Source organism: Lampris incognitus, chromosome 9, assembly GCF_029633865.1.
Source record: "Lampris incognitus isolate fLamInc1 chromosome 9, fLamInc1.hap2, whole genome shotgun sequence".
NCBI classification, from domain to species: domain Eukaryota; kingdom Metazoa; phylum Chordata; class Actinopteri; order Lampriformes; family Lampridae; genus Lampris; species Lampris incognitus.
This window is the reverse complement of record NC_079219.1, coordinates 57,102,760-57,115,145: the sequence shown is the minus strand read 5'-3', so window position 1 is coordinate 57,115,145 and position 12,386 is coordinate 57,102,760. Positions and strand designations below refer to the sequence as shown.

The 12,386-nt window shown below is 49.3% G+C and overlaps 1 protein-coding gene across 1 annotated transcript in view; it reads right to left on the bottom strand.

Annotated features, from left to right (window-relative positions):
- Nucleotides 1-11,961, bottom strand: part of efna3b (ephrin-A3b) — a 60,495-nt gene extending 48,534 nt beyond the window's left edge. Inside the window, exon 1 of the mRNA XM_056286526.1 lies at nucleotides 11,852-11,961. Coding sequence (XP_056142501.1) covers nucleotides 11,852-11,961 — 110 coding nt within the window. The remainder of the gene's footprint in view (nucleotides 1-11,851) is intronic.
- Nucleotides 11,962-12,386: the final 425 nt, after the last annotated feature.

The following is a 12,386-nucleotide window of genomic DNA, read 5'->3' as shown; positions in this document are numbered from 1 at the left end:
GATCAGCAGAGGGGGTGGAGCAGCGACTGGGAAGGCTCAAAAGAGCACCCAGGTAGCATCTGGATGTGGGCCACTTCATGCAATGTAGCGGCACTGACGGCCTTCTTCTGGTCCTGACAAAATGGATGTGAGCCTGAAGTGGCCCACATGTATAATAGCAAATATGGCCCAAATATGCCAAATCAAATGTGGGCCTTTTTTTTGGCAAAGCTGCGGTGCTCTGGGCAACATGTAATCTGGATGTGACCCTGAAGTGGCCCCGTGTGGTAAATGGTGAATATGGCCCAAATATCACAAAACAAATATGGCCACCTTTGGCAAATATGTGGCACATGCGGCATTGCTATGGCTTGGTTCTGGCCCAGATCTGGCAAACAGGAGCGGACCGCCCAAGTGCCATCACTCCACGCGGTATGTGGGCCGGAGGAACGTGTCGGTTGTGGGACGGGTCCGGGCCACAGCAATTTTGCTATCTGGGTGGGGTAATCAGCTGGATACAACCGGGGAGAAAAAGGGGGGAAAACTCTAAAAAAAGAAAAGAGAAAAGAAGAACGCATGGCTTGATAAATGTTGATTTTGACGTTATGACTGATCAGTAGGCTAACGGGTCTCCGCTAACACAACACGCAGGACGTCCGTCAGCTTTGCTAGCTGGGTGCTGCTGAAGAACTGAGCGCTCCTGCACAAAGCCTCGCTGGTCTCCCTGCCTGGCCTGGCTGGAACCGATTAAAGCCTTCTGCTCGAGCAAGGTCATAATTCACTTATCCGTTTCCCAATTTCCGAATAATTACACTCCCACTTCCCAATCGTTAACAGACACACAGTCGGACACACGCACACGGGCACGTGCACACACACATTTGCAGCAATGTTAAAACACACAAACACAAACACACATCTCCACCTTAATTTGTTTCATTACCAAATGAAGAGTGGTTAAAAGGTTTCAGACCGGGCCTCGTAGTGACAGCTTAAATGGATAAAACCTCAATTAAAAAAGGCTGCTTCTCTCTCTCTCTCTCTTTGTCTCGCTCGCTCTCTAGGAAGGACAACTCTCTTCCCTGCAGTCTGTCGGTGCCACGGCCTTGACTGTACACCTGAATCTACAGGAACCGCATCTATACAACCTTTTCATATTTCTTCATTTGCTCCAAAAGAAGACATTTTTTTTTGCCTTCTGCAAAAACACGACCGAGCGCCCCCGTTATTTCCTGCAGGTCTCGACTCATTTCCGCCTGTTCGGTACACCCGATGTCTGCAGTCATAACCACAGATCGGCGACGGGCATAATTTCTGCTCGCTGACCGGCGATAAAGGACGCTTTTGTCGTCTCCGCACCGACTCTGCGCCCCGCTGCTCCTCCGTCCCTGGCAGCGGCGGTTGAGAAGCGAGTGTGTGTGGGCAACGGTCCTTGGAAACAGCTGTCTTCTTCTTCAGTAGTTTACCATATTGTCCTCGTGTGGAGGATCCCTAATTGTGATGTCGGTAGAGTTTATTAACGCTAGACCACTCCTCCCTGTTCTGATTGGGCTCGGCATATGGTCTCTTGACTGCCGCCGCGCCGCCATCATTAGCCACGTCAAAGACACGCCATATGTGCAACCGGTGGGCCTGTGTGCTTTGTGCATATGCGTATGCATGTGTGTGCGTCCGTGTGTGCGTGTGTTTAAGAGCTGACAGACTACATTATTAGTCACCCCCAATCCCCCAGCACCCTCCAACTAGTGGCAAATATAGCCAGCATTACACACACGTGCACACACACACACTATATAAAGCACTTTCCAACAGCTAGTAAACATCGCAGCCCTGTTATTAGCACCTGATTATGCTGCAGGAGCCTTTCTGCAGGCTCAGAGAACGAGGTTCATATCAACACCGTTCACGTGCATGTGTGCATGCACAATTTGTGTGTATGTGTGCAATTTGCGTGTGTTGTTTCTGCACATCACTTTGTGTTTTGCCTCCCACTAATCACTGCACCAATGATTTACTCTCAGTGGACGATTTGTTCAAATTTGACACATGGCTGAGAAAGATAAATTCTCGTTTCACCTCACATTTTTTGCTTAAAATCCGGAGATAACAACAAGGAGTACTTTCAATTAATTTCGGCTGACAAAATAAACATAATCATTCACCCCCCCCCCCCCCCCTCAGGCTGCACCGTTTCACCTGAGCAACAAATGGCGCCCGTCTTTAACCTGATCTCCGAGATTGGATCATTAGGAGCTGATGCTGGAAGAGCCGAAATATCTGTTTGATGTTTTCCTTTTGATGGAATTCAATTATATCTTTAAGCCCGTTACTATATCTAGACTTTCGCTGCATCTCTTTACAAAACGGATCAAGGCACTACCCTCAGTAGTGGCAGGTGGCTTAGACCCAACAGTATACCTAACTTTTCCTAGTCCGGCGGTTCTGTGTTGGGGGACCACAATGGCTGATGGGACTGTTAATGTTAGATTTAAAATTGTGTTTTAGTGATGTGGCGTTCATGTTGTGGCTATTCTTGTGTTGTTGTTTGAGGGGGTTCGACTCAGACTAAGGAGGAGACCGTTTACTGACTAACTTGACTGTAGGACCATGACTGGGACTGATGTCACCACTTGGGACATGGGAGGGGGGGGGGTGACTCGTTACGTTGTTGTCAGTTCTGGTCCGTTCTGGCTGGCGTGAATAAGAGAGCACTCCCGGTGTCGTGCGGTGTATGGGGGCACAGGAGTTGCGATGGCGGAGATCTCTGCCGCCGGCTCGCCACAATACTTTTCGTGTTAGCTGGCAGCCCCTCTACTTAAAAACACCTTCCCGCTCGCCTGGATCGAGGCGCTCGCTCGTTACGGTGGGATATCTGGTTTCGGGCGATCCCTAAAATTTGGATCGCGACACAAGCCCGACCCGACCACCTTTCGAAACAGACTTGTAAAACCATCGTCGTCACATCTCAGCAATGCTCAATTTTTGTGCATTTACTTTGTGCATCAATTTCGTGCATTCATTTTTGTGCATCAATTTTGTGCATTAATTATTGTGCATTAATTTTGTGCATCATGCGTCAAAGCATGACTGGCCGCAAGACATCTCGTTGCATTGTGTTCATGGGGCCAGGCCGGACTCGGCAGTGACACAAATCCAGTGGCGATGCTTTAATGGCAGAAGACTCAGAACAAACAACACCTTATTTCTGAAAGGCTGTGAGTGTCAGGCTTGGCTGTGACTTGACTGACTTTGTTCGCCTCTGTCTTTTGCCTCTGCAGCATAACATCACAAACATAAATCCTCATGTGTTGGTCCCTGGCAGAATTACATTCTTTAAACCCCCTTTTTTTTCTTCTTCTAGAAAGCTCCTTTGAAAGCCAAGCAGCACAGCCACCAGTTAGGGCCTGATTTAAGAGCAAACCAACAGGAACACCGGACATCAATACTCCATTTCCACAGTAATGCTTCTGATTAGCCAATCATGTAAGCGAGACGGCGTTTGAGGAAATAAAAGAGCCAATGGAAGAAAAAAAGAAGAAAAAAAAGGGAGCAGGAAGAAGGAAGGGGTTGGATACTTCAGACTTGTCTTTTCCAAAGAGCCGAGCAGAAGCCAGGTTTAGAGAGCGCCCGACGTCTCCTATCGAAGCTTCAAGAAGGGAAATGTGCAGGAAGGGAACATCAAGAAAGTGTAGGGGATGAAAGGAACGGAGTCCAGCCGCATCTACATCATAATACAACAACTCTCAAAACCCTACCCACGGAGCGCCTCTCCATCCATCAGGCCACGAAAGGGGGGGGGGGGGGAGTCGTGAGACACGAACACAACCTTGAAATCTGGCTCAACCCCAAAGAGACACCGGGAAAGCGGGGGGGGGGAGGGATAAAATAATGATTCATTTCTTCCCCCGGCTTGTTCGCGTCCCGGGTTCTCCGACCAGTCAATCCCTGTCCAATCAGAGAAACGTATTCTCACCAACATACACACACACAGACACACACACACAGACACACACGGAGGAGTAGAGCGGCAGAGGGAGAGAAAACACTGGATCTGATTATGCACACCGAAGTCATCCATCACACAGGTGTTCTCTATTCCTTTTTATTAATGATGTCTTTGCATGTCTGCAAAACTCACACCAGATGCACCCTTGGGTTTGCATACTGATCCGTGCACGCGCACACACGCACACACACACAAATTGCATCACGGAGACATCATCCGTTCACTCACACACTATGTGGCCTTATTGTTTGTTGCTAATGAATAGTTGTATGACCGCATCTCCGTAGCTGTTGTACTGATAACTGAGTTTTTGAATGTGTGTGTGTGTGTGTGTGTGTTCTCCCACACAAACACACGGGTATATTGCGGTGTGTACCCGTGCTTGGAAATCACAGCAGCAGCACAAAGCCTCATGATAGATGACTCGTGCTGTATGAATATCCGCTCACATAAACAAACACACACACGCGTGCGCGGGCGGCTGAGCCGGGCGCGCCGCGATAGCGGGAGAGTAATGCTCGCCTTTGTGCGGATTTTCATAAATGTAAATGTTGTTGTCCGAAGTACAGCTGGGAGACGGATAGGGCTGCGCCGCCGTCAAGAGGTGGCTGATTGGCTCGCTTAATCCACTTGCCGCTCTCGCTTTCATGCCCGTCCCACACGGACGCAGACGCACAAATTGGGCCCGTGTATTTCTTTGTTTCTGGTGCGATAATTCAGTTTGCAGACGGTGGCGCTGACCGAGAATCCTCATAATGAGACCCCGTTCCTTGACACACACACACACGAACACACACGTATAGACACACACACACACACATATGCAAAGACGCACGCTTTTCAACACAAACTCTGCCAAATCTTTCTCTCCTCGCACTTTTTCAACATGTCTTGCACGTCCCGTGAGACTGAAGAAGGCGAAGAACAGGGTGCACTCTTACTGCACACACACACACTCTACACCGATTACTGCACACACACTCTACACCGATTACTGCACACACACTCTACACCGATTACTGCACACACACTCTACACCGATTACTGCACACACACTCTACACCGATTACTGCACACTCACTCTACACCGATTACTGCACACACACTCACTCTACACCAATTACTGCACACACTCTCACACTACACCGATTACTGCACACACACTCACTCTACACCGATTACTGCACACACACTCACACTACACCGATTACTGCACACACACTCACTCTACACCGATTACTGCACACACACTCACTCTACACCGATTACTGCACACACACTCACTCTACACCGATTACTGCACACACACTCACTCTACACCGATTACTGCACACACACTCACTCTACACCGATTACTGCACACACACTCTCACACTACACCGATTACTGCACACACACTCACTCTACACCGATTACTGCACACACACTCACTCTACACCGATTACTGCACACACACTCACTCTACACCGATTACTGCACACACACTCACTCTACACCGATTACTGCACACACACTCACTCTACACCGATTACTGCACACACACTCACTCTACACCGATTACTGCACACACACTCACTCTACACCGATTACTGCACACACACTCACTCTACACCGATTACTGCACACACACTCACTCTACACCGATTACTGCACACACACTCACTCTACACCGATTACTGCACACACACTCTCACACTACACCGATTACTGCACACACACTCACTCTACACCGATTACTGCACACACACTCACTCTACACCGATTACTGCACACACACTCACTCTACACCGATTACTGCACACACACTCACTCTACACCGATTACTGCACACACACTCACTCTACACCGATTACTGCACACACACTCTCACACTACACCGATTACTGCACACACACTCACTCTACACCGATTACTGCACACACACTCACTCTACACCGATTACTGCACACACACTCACTCTACACCGATTACTGCACACACTCGCACTCTACACCGATTACTGCACACACACTCGCACTACACCGATTACTGCACACACACTCATGACACTCACTCTACACTGATTACTGCACACACTCACGCTACACCGATTACTGCACACACACTCTACACCGATTACTGCACACACACTCACTCTACACCGATTACTGCACACACTCGCACTCTACACCGATTACTGCACACACACTCGCACTACACCGATTACTGCACACACACTCATGACACTCACTCTACACTGATTACTGCACACACTCACGCTACACCGATTACTGCGCACACACTCACGCTACACCGATTACTGCACACACACTCACGCTACACCGATTACTGCACACACACTCGCACTACACCGATTACTGAACACACACTCGCACTACACTGATTACTGCATACACACTCACTCTACACCGATTACTGCACACACACTCACTCTACACCGATTACTTCACACACACTCTCTACACTGATTACTGCACACACACTCGCTCTACACCGATTACTGCACACACACTCTTTACACCGATTACTGCACACACACTCACTATACACCGATTACCGCATACACACTCGCACTACACCAATACTGCACACACTTGCACTACACCGATTACTTCACACACAGTCACTCTACACCGATTACTGCACACACACTCACTCTACACCAATACTGCACACACACTCGCACTACACCGATTACTGCACACAGTCACTCTACACCGATTACCGCATACACACTCGCACTACACCAATACTGCATACACTTGCACTACACCGATTACTGCACACACACTCACTCTACACCAATTACTGCACACACACTCACTCTACACCGATTACTGCACACACTCGCTCTACACCGATTACTGCACACACACTCACTATACACCGATTACTGCACACACACTCACTCTGCACCGATTACTGCACACACACTCACTCTACACCGATTACTGCACACACACTCACGACACTCACGCTACACCGATTACTGCACACACACTCACACTACACCGATTACTGCACACACTCACTCTGCACAGATTACTGCACACACACTCACTCTACACCGATTACTGCACACACACTCACTATACACCGATTACTGCACACACACTCACGCTACACCGATTACTGCACACACACTCACGCTACACCGATTACTGCACACACACACTCACTCTACACCGATTACTGCACAGACACTCACGTGCACCGGCTCCAGGCGAAAGTCCATCAAGTCAAGCTGAGATCATTACAGCTGTAGGTCATAACGTGACCAGTGGCGGCGGGCCAGTACAGGGCGCCGCCCCTTCAAATATCAAGAGATGAAAATCTACTTAAACATGTTAAATATAATTCAGTTGTATAATGCAAATAATTATAAAATAAAAGTGTTTTCAGGGTGTGAGCGCCTGTCAGCAACCATTAAATATTGGTTCAAATGGTATTTGGGTGATTTCTGTCTGAATACATATACTTCCTGGGTGAGGGGCGCCAGCCAAACCATACCTCATGTAAGCCCTCAGACCTGTGGTGAGCAGGTGACCCGAGGCTGCTGTCTGATTGGTTTCTTTAGACTTTCCAGGGGGCGCAGTTCTGTGCGCCCCAGACACTCCCACTTTTATTGGCAGCGAATTGGTATTGTTTTAATGTTTTTTAATCTAATGTGATTGGACGATTCTCATGGCTGTCAATCATGTTCACACCCACCACCACGCCTCGTCTCGACTGTCAGTCATCCACCGTCTACGAACCCTGATAAAATCTATAGGCTACATTGTCCTTCTTAATAACTCTGTGACTGTGTGGACATTAAAGCAGCTGTCAGGTGTGCTGTGCCAAGGTTAACCTGCCCCCCCCCCCAAATTTTTTTAGCACCAGCCGCCACTGAAGGTGACAGTGTGTCTCAAGAAGTCATGCATATGTACAAACACACGCACACATTCACACCTAGGGACAATTTAGTACGGCCGATTCACCTGACCTGCATGTCTTTGGACTGTCGGAGGAAACCGGAGCCCCTGGAGGAAACCCACAGACACGGGCAAAACATGAAAACTCCACACAGGGGACGACCCGGATGACCCCCAAGGCTGGACAACCCCAGGGCTCGAACCCAGGACCTTCATGCTGTGAGGCGACCGCGCTAACCACTGCGCCACTGCGAATGAAGAGATATAAGCTAAAATATGCAAAGCAGAAGAAAAGAATCGCTGCGTTATTAGATTACATATGCAAGTGTGCACACACAAGCGCACGTGCACACACAGACACACACACAATCATGGTGATGGTTAATTGCCAGGTGGTGGCAGATAATGTGTGATTTAACGGACCGGTGCATTTTTTTTTGTTTCGGTCACCCATCAATGAGCAGGGACATCTGTAACAGGACAAACACACAAACACAACACACACACACACACACACGTACGTGCAGCATTACACATCATTATGTACACTCTTGCCCTGGGATATCCGAGAAAACTGATATGCAATGGCAATAGCCTTTGTGCAAGACACACAGGCAGGAAATGATCCATCTTGCTGAAGTGAAAAAGTGTGCAAAGTTAAGGTGTGTTTACGTCTGTGTGATGTGTGTGTGTGTGTGTGTGTGTTTGTGTGTGCGTGTGTTTGTGTGTGCGTGTCAGGAATAGCTAATCCTTGGCAGCGGTCTCTGCTCGTCTCCAATGGCTGATGAGTGGCCTGAGGTCAGAGGCTGACTGAGCAACTGCAGGGTCTCGAGGCTTACAATGTGTTCACCACTCAAACTGACAACTACGCTACAGCTTGTTACTGGCCTTCTAAGCCACCGCAGCCCGCTTACGAGTAAGACCGAGTCCACAGAGGCACAACGGCCAACGCTGCCAATTTGGAAGCCGGAGATTTCTGTGTAGAGATGAAAGCAGTGCGCAAAAAATGCTGTCAGTAATCTGTAATGTACGGAAGAAAAAAACAGATGGGAGATGAAAGTGGAGGTCAGGCACACGGAAAGGTTCCCGGCGAGTTTACCTGTCCTTGGTACATCTCTTTTCCACGGCCACCTCGTCTCTCGAGTCGCTAACTAGGCTGAGAGGCCACAGTTTCCCTGGTCATGCAGGGGGGCCATTGCTAGTGTGTGTGTGTGTGTGTGTGTGCAGGAATAGGTTTCTGTGCGAGAGCACCCGGGGAGCAGGGGAGGAAGAGAGGGGGAGGGAGAGCTCAGAAATGAGGCAAGCCCACCGAGATGCAGTGTTCTTTAACTAACCGGTCTTTTACAAAAGACACACGGAGAAAGAGTCACACTGCAGTGGTGAAGAATACTCCACCACTAGGAGGGAATGGTGACGGCGTTGAAAGTGTGACGTGCAGGAGAGAGAGAGAGAGAGAGAGAGAGAAAGAGAGCGAGAGCGAGAGAGAGGGCTCTGCAGCTGCTGGGTCTGCATGGACAGACGAGTTAAAGCTTTGACTATTCCTGACTGCTTATGACCCCCCCCAACTCCCAATTCCACCCCACCCCCACCCCACACACCCGTGCTTTGCCAGAACGACTAAAATTTTACTAAACTGCTGCAATCAAAACACACTACACCCCAAACGAGTGGATGCAAAACGGCGAGAAGCTCGGTGTAAGTGCACGTGTAGCCGAGCATCATCGTAAACCTTCTGAAATGCCAGACAGTTCGTCTGAGACTGCAGAAGATAGCAGGCTGGCCTTTATGATGCCGGTTCCCCCTGACTTTATCTGATCCTGCCTCTCTCTGCTTTATTTGTTGCCATGATCGAATCATCACGGAGGGAGAAAACAGATGCCGTTGATTAGCACACTTCCTTAATAGTTTCAACTTCATCCAAAAATGCAAAACAAAAAAAAACCCAATAATGATTCATATATACCGGTTTAAATGCTGACGTGCATTCGCAACTGCGGGTGCGATATCCCCCTCCTCTAATATAAGGTAACACTACTGCGAGCCAGAGTATTTCCTTACAGTAGTACACTCTACTATAAACAATATCGTCATATTTTCTTTTGTGCATTACGTCATGTGTTACAACCCCAACACGGGGGTGTGAGTTCACCCGCCTCACGGTTTTATTTTAACTTGCATGTTAAAATCGTGGGCATGCGGCATAATTTACGCCCCTTGGAGAGGAAAAAAATACTACGTCGTGTTCCCCCCCCCCCCCCCCCGAGTTCTCGCGTGAGTTACGGCTTTAATAAGCGCGGCCGTAAAAAACGGGAGTCATGTCACCGAGTACTCCAACTACTCCACCTAAGAGCCTCGTAAATACTGCTGAGGAGGTAAGTGCCGCGTGCTCCGTCATTCTGGGGGGGGGGAGGGATAGTTACTTAACAGCAGAGATGGAGAGGACAAAGCTCTCAAGTTGTTAGGATTCATTAGCAGATGGAGAACGAAAAGGCAGGTGGGTGTGTGTCAGCGCGTCACACGTGTGTGTGTGTGTGTGTGTGAGAGAGAGAGAGTGAGCAGGCCGTGTCCTGAAATCTAGGTCGATGGCATTTTTATTTAGTGAATTTATCGTGAAGGATGGACGCCTCACTGAGACACTCACCAAAATGAAAACTTTACAGTCAGCGGCAGGTCGCTCGCATCAAATCCAGGCACTGGTGGCCGGATTAACTAACTTCCGTTTTCCAGAGAACATTTAAGGTTATCTATATATCTATATATATATATATATATATCTATATATATATATATATATATATATATATATATAGATATATATGTATATACACACACACACACACACACACACACACACACACACACACACACACACACACGGCCGGTCGGTAGAAAAGAGGAACTGGGAAGATCTGGCGGTGGAGCGGTATGAATAAAAGATAAGACTGAAGCTACATTCTTCAGGTTCCAGCAGGAGCGCTGAGGGATTGCTCGCATGGTATAACAAAAGCTGCTTTCAGGCAAAAAAAAGAAAAAGGAAAAGAAAAAGAAAACTTTCCACATGCATCGAGATAAGGGCACAGAGAGGGGGATTAGGGGAATAACAAAAAGGCCAACGGACTGAGTGTAAACAAGGGAAGGGGGTTAGAAAGGGATCGACCGAGAGAGCGAGTTGGAGGGAGAAGAGAAAAAAAAGGAGGATGGGGGGAGGAGGTGTGTGGGCTGTGGGGGGGGGGGGGATTGAATAGTGACAGTGCTGGAACACAATGGGGTCAGGATGAAGAAGTGCTCCTAATTGAACCAGATAGAGAAGACGGAGAGGCCCTGAATGACTGCGAGGACCGCATGATGGAGAGAGGAGGAGAAAGGAAGGAGGGGGCTCCACATGATGGAAGGAGGAACGGAGGGGAGATCAAGAAGTCATGGCAGGGGAGGTGTGTGTATGTGTGTGTGTGGGGGGGGGTGAAGAACCAGATGACGACGGATAAAACAGGGGGGGAGGAAATGAGCGAATCGATGGGATGTTTCGGGAGAGAAAGCAACCTGCTGCTCGCTGCCGGACGGAGGAGCAGGAAAGCGAACGGCGTGAAGGTTTCAAGCGCCTCCGTGATTAGACGGAGGTCATCCGGAGCCTCGCTCGGTCCACCGCCAGGGTGTTCCTTCTCTATAACAACTCACCACGACAAGATGGATGGGGGCTCTTACTGCGGACAAGAGACGCAAGCTGCAGTCTAGACTGGGACGGCCAGGTTATGGGAGAAATGAAAATAAAAGTGGTGACCCCTATGACCCCGTGTGCTCCAATGTGGGTGTCCAAGGGCACGGGCTCAACAGCGAGCAAAGGCCACGTGCAAGAAAGGAATTCAGATTGAGCATATCCACACACACACACACACACACACACACACACACACACGAGGGAGGGGGGAGAGGGGGGGGTCCGGGTCGTACTCACTGTATGTTGGAGCTGTTCCAGTGCACGGCGTGCCGGTTGGCGGACACCTGGAGGAGGTTCGCCCAGGTGAGAGCCGTTAGCGCCCAGAGAGACAGCGTTACCAGGGCCATGCTCCTCTTCCGGCCTCGCGTCTCCTCCGCGATCACCCGTCACCCAACCAAACAACGCGACTCAAACATCCCGCAAGCTGCCTAACGAAACGACACAACAGCACAAAGCAAACGCCTCATGTAGCGCACCGCACACACACGCACGCACACGCACGCAGCATATGGTAAAAACACACAGTAGCTTGTGTTAGTCATGCACTGCATGGGAGAGTGTTGTAAAACTCATATTCCGCTGTGATGTGAGGGTCCCCCCCGCCCCCCCTCTCCTCCTCCCCCCCCCCGCCTCCGTACCCAGATGCTGCTTCCAAAAAAAAAATCCGGCGTTTTAAATAACGGTGGTTTACGGATGCCTTTGCTGGCGCTGGTGCTCCGCTATGACTGGTCTTTGCCCGGTCCTCTCATGCTGCGAACAGCTGCCCGCCAGA